Source organism: Podarcis muralis, chromosome 4 (genome assembly GCF_964188315.1).
Source record: "Podarcis muralis chromosome 4, rPodMur119.hap1.1, whole genome shotgun sequence".
Lineage (NCBI taxonomy): Eukaryota > Metazoa > Chordata > Lepidosauria > Squamata > Lacertidae > Podarcis > Podarcis muralis.
The window spans coordinates 56337010-56357581 of record NC_135658.1 but is presented as its reverse complement, the minus strand read 5'-3'; the positions used below and the strand labels follow the sequence as shown (position 1 = coordinate 56357581).

The following is a 20572-nucleotide window of genomic DNA, read 5'->3' as shown; positions in this document are numbered from 1 at the left end:
CAAAAATGTTGTCTATTAAAGATACTACAGTCGTACCTTGGAAGTCGAACGGAATCCGTTCTGGAGCTCCATTTGACTTCCAAAACGTTTGGAAACCAAAGCACGGCTTCAGATTGGCTGCAGGAGCTTCCCTTTCGGCTTTCGAAAACTGAAACACTCACTTTTGGGAGCTGATTTGTTTGGGATCCAAGGTATGACTGTATTCATATTTGGAATCTTGTTTTGGATCTTTAGCATGACATGAATTAGGATGGTACATTCTGGCCAAGCAATCTGTGACCCCCTTAACATATTTCCCATCAGCCACAGAGCATGGCTAATGGCGATTATAGGAGCAGTAGTTGTAAACATCTGGAGGGGCAGAGGCTGCCTAACAGGGTAGAATGGTAAAAACCTTTCCTGCATCATTATTTTTAAAACACAAGCTTAAAACAGGAACCTCCATCATCAGCGCAAGCAGGGTGGAAATACAGCAGAAGATATCTTAGGAGGTTGAACAGTGACCACCACTATAAAGGAGCCTGTAGCGGAAGGAAAGATTAAAATGCTTTTTTAAAAAAGCATTTTAAACATGGCACTTATTTTGAAGCCTGTGAAAAAAAACCCGAAGAGTTCCTGACGGTGGTGCTTGAGAATTATGACAGAACCAGACAAGATGCATGAAATATAGTTTCTCCCCCTTTTATTGTACAATAAAAAATACAACAGAACCAACGAGAGACACTACTGCCCTACACATGAACACCAAATTCCGCTACCATTTAAGAAGCACTGGTAAAATAAGTGTGTGCCTGCTGCCAGAAAGGCAAGAGTGGGTCACAAAGGATCATTACTGATCTTCTGACTTAGGAGCTGACCAACTGGTGTGTGCAAGAGTTCGATGTCACCCAAATTCCTACATGGCTTCATACAGACACCGCACGGAGAACAAACTGCAACCCACAAGCATCACCCACTTCCAGTACTTTATATGCAGAAGCCACAGAAACCTAGTGAATCCGAAGTAAACTTCCCTGCCCCATATTTTTTGGCCCCCAAGGCACATTTAGAAATAAACAAGATGCAGTCCCCATAAAATACTCATGAGAAGGACAAAAACACCTGCACCTGAACAGTAAAAAAGCAAAAAAAGAACACATAATTAGCAGATGAACAAGCAGCTTCAATGCTGCATCCCATTCCAAGTACTTTGGCCACAACAGATTTCAATAAAACTGCATGATATCCCCTATTCAGAAATTAATGCACCCATCTCCAACACACAAAAAGAGCAGATATGTGATAAGTAGTCGCTATTCTTTGCACGAAGAGCATATTGTAAAAATAATAGATTAAAATGTGACTTGCCCCCCCTTCCCAAAGGCTTCTGGGAAGGAGGCAGGAGGACTCCACAACCCTGTCAGCCTCACGCCGCCTCACTTAGTGGCTTTGGGAAGGCACCGCTTTGGTCCCAGCATGGGGAACTGGTTGAGCTGATCTAAATCTGCCTCTGATGGAGCTTAAAAGCATAAACACTTTTTTGGGTGACAGTACTCAGCCACACAGCACTGTTTTTTGCTGCCCATTACAACCATTTTGTGCTGCCGCTTTTATCAAGTTATGAGTACCCACACTGCTTTAAAAAAAAATAAAAAATACTGCATATATTGCTCCCCCTTTCCATTATCCTGAACAATTCAAACTGATGGAATCTAAGTCAAAGTGACTGTGAGGCAGTTTGTCCTTGAGAAGTTTAATGCATAAGGCACAGCACGGCACTAAGGGTTGTTTGCGAGTAAGCAAAGTTCTTCCAGATTCATGAACTGCAAGTGATGAACCACATCTTTTAGTAACAGAGATATAATCTACCAAAAAGCTGTCTAGCGCACTAGCCTTCCGGAAGCAGCAGCAGAAGCACACGTTTTTAGCCAAGTAATCTTGCTAAGTGGTCCCGAGCTTGAACCAGACGATCAATGCGGTCAGACAAGAACTGCCTCTGTTCAGCAGCATCTGTGCGCTCCTGGACCAGAAGGCTCAAATTCTCCCTTTGACTCAGGAGCAGCATCATTTCATTCTTCAGCCTGTATTCATATTTATTGAGGATGAAGTACTGGATAATGAGGGGAATTTGGGAGGAGAGGCGTTTGATTACAGTCTGAAATGAAAAAAGACGCATGCACTGCAATTAGTAACTTCCACATATGGGTAATTCTGTTTCTGAATGAGAAGTGGTAAAGAATGATAGACTTGGGCAGTCACCCAGCACTGTCTTGCTTGAGGGGGGAAATAAGTGTGGAATAATGGCAGCGGAGAAAAATTGCGACTGAGCAAAATATACCCACTGCTGGAGGTAAAACATTGGGTGGCCACAATGGCATCTGAGCCTCATGGGGGCCAGCCAAGGAAGGCTAGCATTATAACCTCACAGCACTGAAGATGTCATGTGGTCCCCACACCTTGTGGGGGCCTTTGACTTAATAGCATACTTATAAATGAGGCTCATGATAAACCAGGAGTATCTTGGAATGAATGGGATCATGAACTCTCAGTTCAATCTGATTTGCTATGCAATATTGTTAGCAATTATAATCAAAGTCAAACGGGGACAAATGATACTGGTGACTTGAGGCTGCCATCCTGGGAGTAAGCCCCATCAAATTCAACAGGACTTACTTCTGAGTAAATATGTTCAGTAATGCCATGTAACTCACCTTGAAGTATGCCTCCAAATGAAAAGCTGTTTCAGCGATTGCAGTGCCTTCTTCAGCTATCGCTGTGGTTTCCCCCCCTCTTGCAGCTTCCTTTACAGCTCTTAAGCATGACTGGTAGTGGTTGTCCTGACAGAATAAGGTCTTCTCCATTGCAAACTGGATCCTGACTATAGCTTCAGCTTCTTTTGCTTGCTTCTCTATAATGCTTTCAATTCTATTCTGTGAAAGGCAAAAATAACAGACATTCCCAGTGATGTAGCATAGAAGGAATCACATCTGACTATTCCATATACAGATACTGGACATAACACTCCCACACGTACTCCCCATGACCTTTAATCTCAAACTGCCTTCCTTTACCACACATTGCACTCAAGCTCCCTAAATCCACTTATTCTGTAAGCTCTCCTCCAGTGTAAAAGACTACAGTGGTACCTCGAGTTACAGACGCTTCAGGTTACAGATGCTTCAGGGTACAGACTCCGCTAACCCAGAAATAGTACCTCGGGTTAAGAACTTTATTTCAGGATGAGAACAGAAGCGCAGCAGCGGGAGGCCCCATTAGCTAAAGTGGTACCTCAGGTTAAGAACAGTCCTCCAGAACGAATTAAGTGTTAACGAATGGAAGTGTCTATGTGCCTAACATGTGAACATTTCAGGGGGAGTAGGGCACCAAGAGAAACCCGGTTCTGTGAACTGAATTTATTTCATACTCTGAAATACTCTGCTTCACTGCATACAAGTTCTGTTGCTTTGATAGCTGCTTGCGAAAAACTAAACTTCCACCCCTCCTCCAGCTTGTGAATTTTTTTCAGCACTGCCCATCCAGTTTCTACAAACAGCAGAGCTAGATTAAAAGGAAAACGATGCAGAAGAAGAAATGCAAACGTGGTATATGCACAATTTTGACACACACCAAGGACCAAAGGAGCGACACAGACTAGACCAGTGTGTGGATAATAATTAGGGCACAACTTTTTTCATTACAGCAGCAAGCAATTCATGATCAGGGGAGAGAGAGGTGGGTGGGTAGGGGAGAAGCTGGTCCCATCCCGACCCGGTGAGTTGAATGGCACAAGCCCAGAGGCCCAGAAGATGGCACATGTTAGATGGCACAATCCAAGATAGAGTGAGATAAATGAGATGAAATAAACAAGTCAGAAAATAGCAGACTTATTCTAACCTCTGAACAATGGTTCAACAGATCACAAGAAGCAGCAAGCTGATAACAAGTTACACAGAAATTAGGGCTCATACCCAACAAAGCATTACTGGGCACTAGCTGGTATCAATAATGGGTAAAGCAAGTTATTATCACAGGGAAAGTAGCGATGGCTGAAAAATGAAATACTATGAACTCATCCTCCCAGCTGCTCAAAAGGAGCAGAGGGAAAGAGGGGGAGCCCACCAACCTTGGAGGTAGTGAGGATCATTCATGTCTCACTGAACTGTAGTTTAGCATGATGCTGGAATACAATAGATGTGATCCGACAAAAAAGGGGGAAAAAGAAACTAACTGCAACAAATAACAGAAACAAAACAAATGGGGATTGTCCCACTATGACAGTACCTGGGGCCAACTGAATGTTACATTATCGTAAGTTTTTAAAAGCTGCTCATGTTTATTTTGAAGAAAAATAAGCAATCATGGGTGAGCAACCCAGAACTACTCTTCCACTGGGTGAGGGATGCACTCTATCCTCTATACTGTTTACTGCTAAGGAGGGGACTAATTTTCAGCAGGAAACTGGTGAAGAGTCCCAGTGTGCATGTTTCAGGTGTGGGCCCCACAGCTGCTTTTTCTTTAGAAAAGGGACAAATTCCGAGAATTTCCCCCAAAATAAAACCATAGTTTAGCCCATCGTTACATGTAATCATGGGTGGCTAACAGCAGATAGTAGGATGGTTTCAGGCAGGGACACTCCTCTCTGATGATCATGTTTAGATTATGAATGGGGGAGCTCAGGAAGCAACCTCTCCCTGCCAGCAGCTCCACACATCCAAGAGAGTTTGAATCTGCATCATGTTGTTCTTACCTTGGCTTCCGAATGAAGATTATGAAATCCTTCAAAATGGCTTTTAGCAATCGCCACAAAACCTTGACGTACTATTTCTGAAAGGGGGGGGGAGAGAATACACCAAATGATCAGAATCTGTGTAGAAAAATAATTTCTTGTATTCTCACATGTATTTTGGTAAAAATGTTGCATACACCCAAACCATTAACAATTCCATTCATTTTTTCCTACAGCCCTTTTACGAAAATATAAATGTTGGAGGTTTCACAGCTCAAGCAAAATCACTTACATTGCATGTGCTTTTATTATATATAGATAGTATTTGAAAACCCCTTTCATATTTTTATGTGATGTATAATCAATCCCCTTTATTACCCACCTTTCACCCTAAGGTCCTATGGCGGGTACAACTGCAACATTTAAAATGATTTAAAACAACTTACACAGTCCCAGTAGCCAGAAAACTGAAATTAATAAATGGACTTACCTGTAACTCTAGTTAGAATATCAACAGCTGGCATTTCTAGATTGGTGATATATTTCCTTATAATCATCTCAAACGTATTGTAATTGAGAAATCCAGGAAGCTCTCTGCCACGATACTGATTTTCAAATTTCCACTTCTCAGGGAGTAGGGATTCTTGAACTGCAGGAAGAAGAACATTTTTTTAAAACCTGTCACGGATTTACGAAAGCTCAGTAAATCACCCTGGGAACCAGTTAGTTGAAATCAGGATAGGTTTAGGTTTGTTTAATTTACACCATCATTTTTCATTACAGAAGTCCCCAAATTAGCACAGGGGTCCCTGCTCCTGCCAACCTAGCAGTTCGAAAGCATGTCAAAGTGCAAGTAGATAAATAGGTATCTCTCCAGCGGGAAGGTAAATGGCATTTCCGTGCGCTGCTCTGGTTTTGCCAGAAGTGGCTTAGCCATGATGGCCACATGACCCTAACCCCAGAGTTGTTTGTGACTGGACTTAACTGTCAGGGGTCCCTATCTAACACAGTGCTCTCCACTGTTAATTTTCAGCTAGCATGGTCAATAGTCAGAGGTGAAGGGATTTGTGATCCAGCAACAAAATTCAGCATCAGTAGCGTATTTTATTAAGGTGTTCCAAATGGAGGTTGAAATGTTTCTTCCTATTCTATGTGTTTCTAATAGAACTAGGAGCCTTGCAGTTGGTTTAAAAGCAACCAAAGATCCTCCACTGCTTTTCCCAGGTGCCTGATAACACAAAATCTTAGGATGCATCCTGCTTAAACCTAATCATGTCTGTTACTCCATTGTCCCTTCTATTTAAGGTTGATAAAATCTCCAGGCAAGGATAAGCTGGACTTAACATCTTACCTCAAAACAAAGTTCTTTGTACAGCATTTCTTTTAAATGCACACACCTTTTTATTTTAAGGTAGCCATTTCTAATCCTGGAGACTCAGTTTAGAAGGGACATGTGATGCTATTAAAACAGGAGCTGCTCTAGACACAGAGTAGTCTGTACTTACTTTTGAAGCCACTACTAGCAACTCCTTCGCCCCATTTCTGAAATTCTTTACGAACTTTGGTAAACAGTCTGGCTTCATTTTCAGACACACTTTCTTCTCCTTGTACTGTGCTTCCAACATCTGCAATAAAGTGCTCGATTTTCTGTGAAAGCAAACAATTTAAAGAGATGCAGTGAGGTTTGTTGATTTTAAAGACAATTTGATTTGTGCATGTTTCAAATCTGAACAAAGCAATGATAATGAGTGGTTATTTTTGTTGCAATGTTAGCAATATTTAGAAAGTCCTGCTCTGATGAGTTTTAATTTATTTAAGTCTATTCCATTGTGGCTTTAATTTTTTTGTATGTTTTTAATTATGGTGTACTTTTTAAAAGAGATTTGTTTTTATCTTTTTGTAAACCAATTTGAGTTTCCCCCCTACAATCAAGCAGTATATAAATTTTCTGAAATACATAAATAATTATGTTGCAGACATCAATTCAACTCAGACAGCAAGTCCATAATGTTAAAATGATCAAGCAAATTGACAGGCAATGTGTCCAAGCAGACAAACACACATTCATCCAATATTTTTTTTTAAAAAACACCCAAAATTTGTTCCAGAACTTGCCTCCATAAAGCTATGAGCAATGTAATCATTTTGGAACTGAATGGCTCACATTAGAAAGAATGCATATGTCATAGTTGACTCCAGATTGTCAGTATTTTGTGGGAGAGAGTAAACAGAATACTGGAAATTTAGGTTTGTGCAATGAAAGTGAATTAAAGCACTCTGGCACAATCCACTTTGGATAGTGATGGGAAAATGCCCCCAAAGTGTGGGATAAACCACCAATAAATCTGAATGACTGCTCAGCGAAGACTAGACAATATCTAACCACCATGTAAGCTTTGTGCAAGCAAATCAGGATGACTATTTAATAAACAGGAGGCCTAAGATTAGTTGAACGTAATCACTGGAAGTATTCATCCCAGAAAATAATTGAGAATATGTAAGAGACAAAGTATGTAAGAATTCAAATGGGTATCCATTATGAAGGAAGTACCAGTGAGTTCAATCAGGCTTCTTCCCAGGTAAGTGGGAATAGAGTTACAAACTAACTTCAGTTTTTGTTGGTGTATAACTATACTAAGTTTTCTCCGCCTTATGAACTCAATACATAGCTTCCCAGTAGGCAGAACAGAAAAGTAGCTGAATGGGTTGTACACCGAGTGAGGTAGGTCAGAAACTCAAATGACAAAAAGCACCTTCGATTTACAGCAAAGACAGGTTCATGACTTATCTTACGTTGGCTGCTGGTTCTGGATGCCTCCAAGGCTCACATACTCTTACACTGACATATGTTGTCTGCATAACACTATTAAGACTAGAAAAGTTTAGCACGAGTCCTCATCAGTGTACTTACCTCTGCTAAAAAATATTGTTTCTCGCCATCGGTTTTTGGCACGGCTTTGCCGTATCTCTGCATTTCAGTATCTGTCTTTTGGAGTTGAAATCTTATTTGCTCTTCTAAAGTGGGCAAAGATTTCTAAAAAGAAAAAAGAAAAGATGTATATGGTGCTGGGGGGAAAACTTGTAATGAGTAAAGAAACAAACTTTGGGGTTGATGTTTCATTGTTGTTGTTTTTAAAGTGTCACTTTGCTAACTTACGGAAATGTGTTCCACAAGCTCGCTTGTCAGTTTCTCGGCTAGTAAGGGGACTGTGGCTTTTTTTTCCTGTAGAAGGATACTGTATGGGAACAAAGAAAATGTTTACTAGAAAATCTGATGCTAACAATTGCAGTTAAACTCACTGATGTTTTTAGTGTTGCATTACGTTTTACACAATATTACTTTGCTTCTTGTGAAAAGTGTGGTTTGTAAATATTTAAAAATAATAACAATAATAACAATGATAATAATTTATACCCTGCTCATCTGGCTGAGTTTCTCCAGCCACTCTGGGTGGCTCCCAATCGAGTATTAAAAACAATACAGCATTAAATATTAAAAGCTTCCCTAAACAGGGCTGCCTTCAGATGTCTTTTAAAAATAGGATAGTTGCTTATTTCCTTGACATCTGGTGGGAGGGCGTTCCACAGAGCAGACGCCACCACTGAGATGGCCCTTTGTCTGGTTCCCTGTAACCTCACTTCTCGCAATAAGGGAACCGCCAGAAGGCCCTCAGCGCTGAACGATGGAGGTGGAGATGCTCCTTCAGGTACTGTATATAGGACCGAGGCCGTTTAAGTAACTGTAATTATACTATTATCTTAAAAATCACTCTCTAGTCTATGAGTACCTAAAGCATTTATGTTTCTCGAAAAATGCTCTCTCTTCCTTGAGTGCAGAGGCCAAGGTCATGTTGGACTGGATATCTTGCTGCCCACGACATTTCACAATCATATATCCCTTTTTTAAGGGAATGACTTGGTTCCTCACGATGTTCACAACTGTCCCCTCAGTTCCTCTGTCCATCAGGTCAGGCTTTGTCACGATCCCTTGGGATGAAATACGGAAAGACATTAGGAAAAAAACCAACATAATACAAAATAGCAAAGGTGACGCACAATTGAAGGACTGTTCACACTTGTATAGAAATCATCTTGTCTGCATTGGCAAAATCAAGGGCTCAAAAACCATCATGCAGGCCAAAGAGTTCTACTTTCTTGCAGTAGAATTAAGCAAAATATTATGTCTTTGAACCAGGGCCAACTGAAACATTATGGAGAAACCACCACTTCCCCTGAATTCCCTAAGCTAACTTTCAGGTACGATGAAGTATGTTGTCCCATTGCCAGTGCTGAATAAAGTCCAGCTGCCACTCCAGCAAAACTCCCTATATAGAACTGGGGACCTTTGGCTTGTCTTCATGATGAGGAAAAAAGGAAACACATGTTTTCATGTGGGTTAGTGAGATAAATAAAGAATACTTAAGGAACTAAACAAATAGTGACCATGAACCATTTAAAGCAACAACAACCTACAAATACCGACATTCCGGGATCTGAAAAGCGCGTTCTCATTTCAACAGTGCAAGATTATCAAAGTTAAGGAGAATTATTTTGCCTCCTTACCAAGCGTTCTCTCTCCATTTGGATCCACCTCCTGGGCCATTTTCAGTGCCTCTGTTGTGGCAATATCAACATTACTTGGAACCACCACTAAATTTATTGTCTCTTGTTTATCAATAAATGTTTTAATCAGCTTTTTGATCTGCAATGAAGACAAACAGAACTGCTGTTAGAGCTACTGTATAGTTATTTCACTGTTTGATAGAAAGTTGCCTAGGCCAAGTTGAAGCCAGTACAGGAGTCAAGGCAGGATAATATACTGGGCAAGATGCAAGGCTGAAAGAGGACTGGGATTGCCAGTTTAGGGGGGTAGGCAGAAAGCACCAGGACTGGGAGCTTGCAAGAGGCAGCAGGAAAGGAGCAGAAACCTAGTAAGGAATGCAGTACACTTATGGAGAAAGCTCTCTTGGGCAAGATATTTAGTGTTTTACCTGATCTCCAATATTTACTGGCTGATTACCCACAGCCACTCTTGCAATCCCTGGCAGATCAATCAGAGTCAAGTCTGGAACTTCAGGAGATCTAATTTCAAGGGTAATTAGTTTATCACTAATGGCCACTCCATCACCGGCTATTATGTTCTGAGCTGGAATGAAGAAAGCAAGAAAAACTTTAACATCAACATTTCAGATACTCATGTCATAGGACTGGCAGCCTCTTCTGGCTACCATTTGTTATACAACACAGGTGCCAAACTTGGCAGGAAGGAAAACTCTTTAGAAAATCAGTACAGTGGTGCCTCAGGATGCGAACGGGATCCGTTCCGGAGCCCCGTTTGCATCCTGAACCGAATGCAACCCGCAGCTGTGCGTGCCGCGATTCGCCGCTTCTGCGCATGCGTGTGACATCATTTTGACTGTCTGCGCACTCGCGAGCGGCGAAACCCAGAAGTAACGTGTTATGTTACTTCCGGGTTGCTGCAGAGCGCAACCCGAAAGTGCTCAACCTGAAGCGATTTCAACCCGAGGTATGACTGTATCTTCTTATAATTCTGAGACTGGAAAGGTTAATATGGCTATGTTTATCAAAGTGTTAACGGAACTGTTATAAATTTTCATGTAAAAGTTAATTCTGGTTTCCAATTGTGCAGTTTTATTTTTAAGGGCTGTTGTTTTTTGCATACAGAAGGACCCATGGTTCAATCTCTGAACCATCTCCAGGGAGAGAAGAGCTGGGGAAAACATCTCTGCCTGAATCTTCTAAACAGCAGCTGCCAATCATTGCGGACCTGGGACCCCTTCATGGGGCATCTGTGACACCACAATGCCCACAAGACTCTTCCCCCCCCCCCACCTAAGAAAAAAACCTGCTGAAGGACAGCAATTGGGAAAGCTGGGGAAGATATTTGGCCAGCAATGTGGAATGGAAAAAAATCCAGTGCGCTTTCTATAAGTTCGTAAGTTCATTTGTGACAATCAATGTCAAATACAACGTGAGAAGCTTCATTGTTCTCAAGTGTTAAGCTTTGTTTGCTAAATACAAGTAAAATAAATACACTAAATTGGATAAGATTTTCTAAGAAACCTTATTTTAATTAAAAAAAAAAATCCAGTGCAAAATTACCCTAAATTTTCTGGTAAACCTCATCACTGGGTTTGGGACTATACATAGAATATAGTTGAAGAAGTATTCTCATTTATAACATAAGGAAATTAAGAAAGAAAATAACGATCTGTTATTGAATACAATGGAAACCACAACACTCACCTTTTCTTATTTCTATTTCTACCATTGAAGGATTTGCAAGTTCCATATATTTTCCCAGGTAGCTGATTTTCCCATTCCATTTTTCACCAGGCTGCAGCTTTTTCAGCCTGAGTTCTAAGGGACATCTGGTGACAATGCCTGTCCATGAAGAGAATCCAATTCATTAAAAGTATAGGTTATTCAGATTCACAGAAACTTCCTAAAGATTGCTTAAAACAGGCAGAATCCCATGGATTATGATGAAACGACACCTAGTTCTAGGGCAAAATCAGCTCCTAAAATGGACCCCCATAAATAATCTGAGCTATACTGTAGATGTAGGCAGCTATCTTAAAATCTTTGCACTTAACCTTATAGGTGAACAGTGCCACCCACCCCCACCCCCGATAATATTACACCAAGCTTTTTAAAAATCAATTTAGTTTCTCAGAAATGAGAGGCTTCTAACTGGTAACATTGCTTTCTTTGAAGTATATCCAACCCTCCGAGATATTAAAATAATGCAGGCCAAGACACCAAAGAGAAGGCAACTTTAGAAAATAAAGATGCCTCTTATAAAGTAGGAACACTGAAGTTAAAAAATCTCTGAACTTGCACATCCTCAAAGCTTCCCAGAAGGAAAAGCCGGCGGGAATTCTCACCACTGCCCCGTGGAAGAGCGACTCCAGAAAGAGCTTCCAGAACTGAGCTTTTCCCTGAGCTCTGATCGCCAATCACTGCAATTGCTGGCAATGCCAAGTCCTTCTCCACTCCGAGGGCTCTCAGAGTATCAATGAGGTCAATACAAGGACGGATCTTCTCTTCGTATTGGTTGAATAAGGTGTTTTCTGGTTTCTGGTTAAAAACACACACATACACAGTTCACTTCCATTTTAGTATATGGCTCTATTCATACATCATCTGAGCCGTGGTTAATGGTTTGCTTTAAATAGGGAGAAAACTCCTGCTTTGCGCAAATGGGACCACAAAACACAATCTCTGAAGTTATGTCTAAAGTGGGGGCTTGTTTCATTCGAACAAATTACGATGAAGAAACAAAAGAACCGCCCTTGGGTCAGATGTAAAGCTAAGCCAGAATTGTATTTCAAACACTGAGTGACACTCATAGGAGCAGCTTGGATCAAAAAGATCACTGAACACGCACAAAAAGTAGCATTGGTTCTAGACCAGGCTAGGCACTTCATTTTAGTGCATGAGCATCTTACTCTTGGGTTTTCATTTCTTTCTGCAGAAGAGTTCGTTTTTACAGAAAGGTTTTTCTGCATTTTTTACTTCTTTATGGCATCAGCAGCATTCCAGCTATCTCTTAGTGAAATTCCCATTACAAGAATAAACATCATTTGGTCCTGTTTCTCAGAGTATATGTTATTTATGAAACTTTACACTGGTCATTAATGAACAAAGCAAATAAAGCAACATAATCTTTTTCTCTTTTTAGCCATCTGGCCAGATACCTAATGCTGACTCATTCACATACAATTGCACATTGGTTTTTGAACAGCTTAGTTCTTGGATGTTTTTGCTCCCGAACGCCACAAACTTGGAAGTGAGTATTCTGGTTTGCGAACTATTTTTGGAAGTCGAACGTCCGACAGGGTTTCCGCAGCTTCTGATTGGCTGCAGGAGTTTTCTGCAGCCAATTAGAAGCCACACTTTGGTTTCAGAACATTTTCGAAGTCAAACAGACTTCCAGAACGGATTCCTTTCGACTTCTGAGGTATGACTGTAGTCATTTACACTGACCCAGACTTCCTTGATCACATGCCATGGATAAGGACACCTGTTGCTGGAGAAATTTTCCATTGCCTAGCAACTAGAATATTCCAACAGGACCATGACCAGAATTTGCGTTCCTTATCATTCTCAAACGTCACTAACATAGTTGATTCTTAACCAGTCTCCCTCCAGAAAGAGACAACACACCAGGCAGGTTAGTTCCCATGCGAAAGATTCCCTCTCACTCAAGACAACTGGCTGTCTAGAGAGGCAGACAGTGGCCTCCCTTGTGGTTTCCCCTCTCCATCCATCCTTCCTTCCCCTACTAGTCTTGTAATGGGTCTTGTTCCAACATCTGCTCCCTGAACCCTCACACAGGCTCTTATGGCTAGGAGCCTATACTCTTGAAAGTGTGTGGACAACACCTGTTAAACTCTCCAAAACCAGAGGGGTGGCTGAGTAAGATATCCAGTACAGTCGTACCTCGGAAGTCGAACGGAATCCGTTCCGGAAGTCCATTCGACTTCCAAAACATGCGGAAACCAAGGCAGCTCCTGCAGCTAATCGGAGGCCGCACTGGATGATTGGGTTCCAAAGAACGTTCGCAAACCGGAACACTCACCGGGTTTGCAGCATTCGGGAGCTAAAACGCTCGACTTGCAAGGCGTTTGGCTTCCAAGGTATGACTTTAGTTACAAGCAGGGCTCAAGGGAGAAGCAGCAGGATAAATTTCAGAAAATAAGAGTAATTATGCAGACCCACATAATTTCAAATTTTCTTGGCCAGAAATCTGGATTTCTGAGGCATACAATCCTAGATTTGTTTAGTGTCAATAATGCACAACCTTGACTAAAAAGCTGGCTCTAAATTGCAGGATTTCAGTGCTAACGAGGTGCATATTAACTCAAAAGACTTACTTTATGAGGTTGGTTTTGTTTTCCCAGTTGATCCACATCCTCTTGTTTTATGGGACTGAACACAAAGCCTTCCATTTTTGATGGAGCAAATACATTTGGTGTAGCAAAATATTGTATAGATTTAGCTTCTTCTGGGAACAGTGATGGGATGGTGCCTATAGTCCCATTTCGTTGCGGATTCCACCCGTTATCCATCTCCTCATCTGAAGAGCGTCTGTTCCTAAGTTTCCGAGTGCGCCGGTCAGATGGAGACTCACGCCAGGAAGAGGACTTCAACATTTAGTTATCTGGGACTTTCCTTTATTGATTCCTGAAATGATATTAGACATTTTGCCAAGAATAAGAAAAGCTCAAAGCAGTGATGGGGGCTGGATTGGAACTGTGGATGTGGGTGGGTGAAAATGGAGCAGGCACATGTTTACGGAGATCTGGAAGCAGGAGATACATTAGAATGCTTGTCTCCACTATTCTCAACTTAACTATTTAAATAAGCAGAAGGAAAGGATAACACCTGCACAGCATTTTACATTCCATCTTAATGCAAGATAGCTGTCAATCTGCACAATATCTTTATCCAACAATGGTTCAATATTTAATACACTTCCAGTGCAATCCTATGTGGTTTACTTGGAAGCAAGTCCCACTGTATACCATAGGGTTTACTTCCAGGTAAGGTCAGAATGCTATACAAGCTGAATTAAAAAACTCTAGCTCTCTCAGATCCAAACAAAGGGGAAAGTTCAAAAGGAAGTGTCCTGTGCAAACTAGTTCTGCTTTTGCAAGTTTGCATATCCTTTCATTTAAATAAATTGGATTTTTAAAGAAAATGTCACCATGTGTATTTTTTTCCTCACCATGTGCCTGTCTGCAATAATGTATTTTCCCTTTTCTTGAGGGCTAGGCATGTTAAGTGTTTTGCAGCAAAAACAAGAGTTCCTGTTGCACCATAAATACAAATAAATAAATGTATTATGGCATAAGCTTCACAGACTGCAGTCAACAGCAGGTGTGTGAAGTGCTATCCGTCCTCCTAGTCAAGACAGCACTTTGTGTATCTGATACAGAGGACTGCAGTATCAGCTTGAAAGCTTATGCCACAATAAATGTATTAAGTCTTTAAGGCATCAGAAGAAGAAGAAAGGAGTAGAGATGCAAATGAAGGATTTCCAGGTTTCGGCTCTTAACCCATAAGCATAAAGTATAAATACAAACGGAAATTCAAAGTCAGCTGTGTTCACTACCACCACTACCACTGTTCTGAAGTAGCAGAAGATAGCAAAGAACTCCTGTCTTCACTCCCTGCTACTCTTGCCAGCTGGCCAGCGGCCACAGGATTTCAGACTGTGATGAAACACCTGCTCCAAGGCTGAGGGTATCAACCAGGTGGTCACTGTCGCATTAGCACTGGAGAGTTTCCAAAAAACAGACCAGAGGCGATTGTACTTCATCCAGCAGAGCTTTACTGGTACTGAAGGCAAATGAGCATAAATGGTCACAAATCCAAAACAATTAGGATTGACACAGTCCATAAAAAATCCAGTTGCAGCACTTACAATAAAACTTACAAACTTAGTAAGACTAAATCTTAACACTACAGCGTAAAGAAACAGAACACTAGAACAAAGACAGAAGTGAAAGTGAGGGAGACCCAGGCTCCTCCTGGCCTTACTATATTAGTCAGTATGACCTTGACAGAACGAACAACAAAACCAGTTGAAACCAGCTGTACTCAGCTTCCCAGAGAAATAACCCAAACATCCAAAATCTTCTTCCTGTTTCTTTCACATAGAAATAAACCTTCGATCACAACGAGAAGAAACCTTCTAGAACCCTCTTTGTACAAACCACACACATTGTGTGCCCTGCAGAAAAGGCAGGGAACTCACTTGTGTATAGAGCTCCTGGCATTTGAAAAAGCAAAAGTAAACATGCTGGCCCATAAGAAAAGAAATCCTAAATCCACTTTAGGGGAATATCCAATACCTGGTAGGCTTAGTAAAGGTACAGTGGTACCATGGTTCTCGAATTCAATCCATTTTGGAAGTCCGCTCAACTTGCAAAATGTTCGAAAACCAAGCAGCTTCTGATTGGCTGATTGGCCCAAGAAGCAATGGCGACAGCTGAAATGGATGTTCAGCTTCCAAAAAACATTCGCAAACCGGAACACTTAGTTTCAGGTTTGCGGCGTTTGGGAGCCGATTTGTTCGCCCACTATGCCGTTCGAGAACTAAGGTACCACTGTACTGTATTGTCCTACTGTAGATTTTGTGTACGATTTTAAAGGCAATGTCAATAATTCAGTCTTTGTCCACTAGGTGGCAGGTTCCTACCTTCTTCCCTGTTGTTTCTCAATACATCATTTTCACTCTGTTTCCTAGCCAGTTCTCTCAAGATGATGTTCTCCCACACTTTAAAAAATATGTTAAAGAAATCAATGAGGCCTAGACTTCTAGATTGACAGCTGACTGTGTGTGAAACAAAGGACGGAGGTGTTTGATTCATATTCTGCTCTAACCACAAGAAGAGAGTTGTACAAAAATGTTCTCATATGTGTAATGGCAGACTTCCATGTAAAGCAAAGAAAGCTGCTAGACAAGCTGATATTTAAAAGGCAACCCTATTTTAGTAACTTGCCAAAATCCTCTTCCAACTTTTGTAATTTTCCAGTGTGTTTGAGGAATAAACTCATGCGCCTGGGGTTTTTTTTTGTCAGCTACTGTATAAATGTCAGCTACTGTATACTGTATAAATATTTTGCACTTTGTATCATGTTCATAATGTCTATGACACAAAGGTGCAAGCTGACTCTCCTGACATACGTATCAGAAAAATGAAAGATGTCCTGGCATGTGTTTCAAATGATTATCTTATGGTCTGATTTCTGCAACATTTAATTCAAAGTTGAAAAAACAAAACAAAAACATAGCATGATTATCCATTACACAAATGACATAACTGTAGTAACATAAGATAAGCAGCTGAATAGTGTAATATATTTTGTAGTTCCTGGACATTGCATAAAATTTTATTTTTACCCCATTTATCTGTTGTCTGTAATGCATTCTCCCATTTACAGTAAGCCAAATCTGATAAAATGGCAATGCTCCCATGTTTCCTTGTGCCATTCTTACACTAAGGAAGTTCTCCCACGTTTTAGAAAACAAATGTTTAGATAGAAAACCAGTCATGTGTGTAGGAGGGAGAGGGAAATCAGATCAAGATCATGACACTGGTGGAGGGGCTTTAATTCCCCTTCCCCCTGCCCCTTTCTCCAATTTTACATACACGGCTGCTGTCTGCCCTACAGGGGTAAACACGGCAACTTTGCTGGAGGGGGGATTTTAACGGAGAGAACTGTGGGAAAGTATATCTTACCCCCTTCCTAAAGCTGCAGTTTTTAATCTGATTGCTTTCATTACAGCAACTGTTGGGGCAAACAAACATGGGAGGTCCTGATCGCAAATCTCCTGCTTTATATTTAGTTTGTGGTCCTATACACAACTATGAGCAGGATTGCTCAGATTATTACTTTCTCTTAAAACATGGTTAGAGAACCTTTAAAAGCCTGGAGGCCACCTGAAAGCGAACCCCGCTGAGATCTTTTGATGAAGGGTGGTATATAAACCTAACAATAGAAATGAATAACAGCAGAAATGATAATAATAATATATTCTGGAGCGTTCACTCACACCTGACACTTCCATCCTTAGCTCTTCCCCACACCAAGGGGGCATCAAGCTCTGTCTGCATCTGCCTGGAACCTTTTAGCGCGGCTCCAAACAAGAACGAGCCAACGCCCAAAACTACAGTGAGCGTTCATATCAACGGGGCTTCAGCGCTATTCGATTCTGCCACAAGGGGCTCCAGCAGTCTTCCTTCAGAAAACACCGCCTCTCTGAACCGGACAGCCTGACTAGCCCGGAGCGGAGCATCACTTCTGGGCTGGTGCTACAGGACCGTGAAAGAACGACAACCCGACCGCGTCCCTCAGGCTATTTTGTGGAGCTCCGCGTGCCTGCCTGAGGGAACTGAGCCCCCTTCCTTGGCGTGGCCAAGGGGGCAGTCCCCCCCATCAATAAAAAGCAATACGAATCTGAGGTTCTGCGCCCCCTAACCAAAATCCCACGCCCCCTTTCTTAATCCCAACTTCACTTCCCCGAGAGTGACCCTCCCACCCCCGTATCCAACAGGACTTCGGGCGGGACGCTTCCCACCTGCTGCGTCCTGGGGCGCGAAGGCAGAGCGCAATGGGGCCAATCAACGCCGCCCTTCCTCCCCAAGCCAGGGGCCCGAGAACATGGCCCCTCTCTCTCTCCCTTCCGCCCCACGAAGCCTTTATTTGCCCCATTAAATGGAAAGGCTGAAGCGCCTCCAAGGACCGAGCGAGACCTTTCGGCTCTTCCAGGAGGGAAGGCGGAGCCGCAACCAGCGTCGCTCGCCCTCTTGCGGCCTAAAATGAAATCTCTCCTGGAAGGTTGTGTGCCTATCACTCGGTTAACAGCAAGGCGTGGGAAGGGTCGAGGGGAAACGTCACCTTTACGGAGCGGAGATCTTGGGTGGCGATCTGTCCCGCTGCCGGATCTCTGGCTGTTGCGTCCACCGAAGCGACTCCGAACCAGTCTCCTCTGGATCTCCTGGCCGGCAATTTAGCTTCATCCCTCGCCCCGCCTCTTCCCCGGGACAAAATCTGGGGAAATGAAACTTAAAAGTGAAATCTGGGCAGAAAGGAAAGCGGGAAGGGGCGGGGAGCGGAGAGGATGGTGCCCGGCGTAGCAACTAAGTTCCCTGGATCGCCAGCGGGGAGAGCGCAGCTGTGGTCGGATCCTGCTGGCGGGCTTCCCAGAAGGCACCTAGGGGCCGGATGCCGGGCGAAGCGGGCCTTATGCCTGATCCCTGCACCTTTACCTTTTTACCCCCCCCCCCGCATTCTTTGTAGGTTTGGGGTGCAGGAAAGCTGGTCCCGCCTAACGTAGGTGCAATAGGTTCTGGATCAGGAACTATCTTGCGCGCTTGAGCATCAGGTGGAAAAAAACCCCAGAAACACTGCAGAGATGCTTCCTCACCCCACCCGAGTGGGGCCGACTATAAGAGCAGGGGCAGCCTCGGATAGCCAGCTAAATAGTGATACGGTGCACTCCAAGCATCATATAGTTCATATTTAACAAATCCACATTTTTAAATAAATCAGTTACAGAGATGCAGTGGGGGTTCGATGCATGGAGGTGGCTGTAGGCTCAGCTTCACTGTACTTCATTCCCACAGAAATCCATGGGATTTAAGACATGACAAGGTTTCCCATTGATTCCAATGGTACCTAAATGCAGTTTCCTTAAGACTGCAATCCTAACACCACACAGCTGGGAAGAAGCCAATAGGTTGAGTAGGTATGGTTGGGGTTGTGCTGGCTGACTGGGCCGAACCCACCTGCTTGTTATGGTATCTTTGTCTCTGTCATTATTAACTGTCAGGAGGAAGTTGAAAACATTCCTGTTCAGCCAGGCATTAGGTGGCTGGAGAATACTGTGCCTGCCAACCCCATCATTGAATGGAAGACCATTTTTATAACTCTTAACTGCTTTCAGATGTTTTTAATTGTAATTACCGGTATTCTTAGGCTGTTTAGTTTTAAAACGTTTTTACTGTGTTTTTGCTTTTAAATGTTGTATCTGTGTGCTGCCCTGGATCTTATGGCTTCTTCACATCTTAAAACATTTACAGACATTCCAGTTAAAGAGTTTCAATGGTAAGTCACTATAAAAAAGTCACTAAGCTAACATCAAGCTTGCGAAATCAGATCTCCACTGATTTAGGGAAGTCGATTTCACACACCCCTACGTCATTGTTCACTCTCTTGCGACATCCCTTAATAGTCTGTTTCTCTGCCTCTCACTCTTACACACACTTCATATACCACTTTCTCAGCCCCACACAGGGCTGTACTTTTGACTGTTCCATTCGGTCTTTGCTCCACTTCCTACTGTTAACCACCACATTGTCCTTGAATGTTGTTTTTTGGATTATTATTATACTTTTTAAAAGGTTCTGAGGAGTCTTAATGTATATAAATCATTCCATTTCAGCCAAGGAGCCAAGCAAGGGCTAAATTAAACCAACTGAAACTATTACCTCTCATATCTAATAGCCAGCAACATTTAAAACAATGCAGCCTGCAGTTATCTCAAGGTAGGGTGAGGGGTATTTTGGGCCATTTTGGGGGGTGGGGGTGGGAAGGCAAATTGGCAGACCACAAGCTATCCGTTTTCTGTGTGAATCCTGTTGTCTCTGGTTGACCACAGCCACTCCCTAGCAGAACAGGCAAAGCTGGTTTTCGACTTAGCCAGAGACAAGCTCAGAAAACAGGTAGCAAGTAGCCTGTGCTGGTTCAGTTGAGAGATGAAAACTCAGTACAAAACTAAGTTGTATAATAGCTTAATTAGAACCAGCTAATAAATTCTCTGGGGAACTCCATAGCTCCAAACCAATCACTGATGGGTTTTGCAGGAGAGTAAATAGAGACAGCTGTGGGCTATGTATTTAGAACTAGCCCATCTAGCAACAAACCAATGAATAAGATTTCATGTTCTTCAGAACTCTTCTAGTGCAATGTCTATGCCAGGGGTCAGCAAACTTTTTCAGGAGGGGGCTGGTCCACTGTCCCTCAGACCTTGGGGGCCGGACCCACCCTCTGCCAAATGCACCCTCTCTCCTGAAAGGAGCCCCCCCCCCCGCCACAGCCACTGATGCCACGTCTTCTGCGGTGGTAACGTCCTCTGCCTCGACCAGGGGGCCGCGGGGTGCAGAGCCCATTCCAACGGCCTGGGCTGCGGAGGCAGCCTCCCCGCCACCACTGTTTCCTCCTGCTTGGCTTTTGACCATACGCGGCTGCCTCAGCGGGAAGGAAGGGGCGTTGCCCAGAGGTGTCCGCGGCTTCGGATTGGCTGCAGGAGCTTCCTGCAGCCAATCTGAA

The 20572-nt window shown here is 42.7% G+C and overlaps 1 protein-coding gene across 2 annotated transcripts; it reads right to left on the bottom strand.

The window, feature by feature from the left end:
• Positions 1-665: 665 nt before the first annotated feature.
• LOC114596104 (interferon-induced GTP-binding protein Mx2-like) lies at positions 666-18295 on the bottom strand. 2 transcript variants are annotated; one of them, XM_028727239.2, is made up of 14 exons: positions 18140-18295; positions 13606-13915; positions 11614-11806; positions 10973-11110; positions 9697-9851; positions 9269-9407; positions 8494-8692; positions 7863-7941; positions 7617-7739; positions 6211-6352; positions 5196-5354; positions 4727-4803; positions 2691-2909; positions 666-2134 (listed from the first exon to the last, which is right to left on the bottom strand). In XM_028727239.2, the coding sequence occupies exons 2-14, from the start codon at positions 13882-13884 to the stop codon at positions 1904-1906; spliced, it is 2133 nt and encodes a 710-aa protein (XP_028583072.2). In that variant the 5' UTR covers positions 13885-13915; positions 18140-18295; the 3' UTR covers positions 666-1903. The 2 variants fall into 2 exon arrangements, with proteins under 2 accessions (XP_028583072.2, XP_028583073.2); XM_028727240.2 differs by lacking the exon at positions 18140-18295 and adding an exon at positions 17295-17386.
• Positions 18296-20572: the final 2277 nt, after the last annotated feature.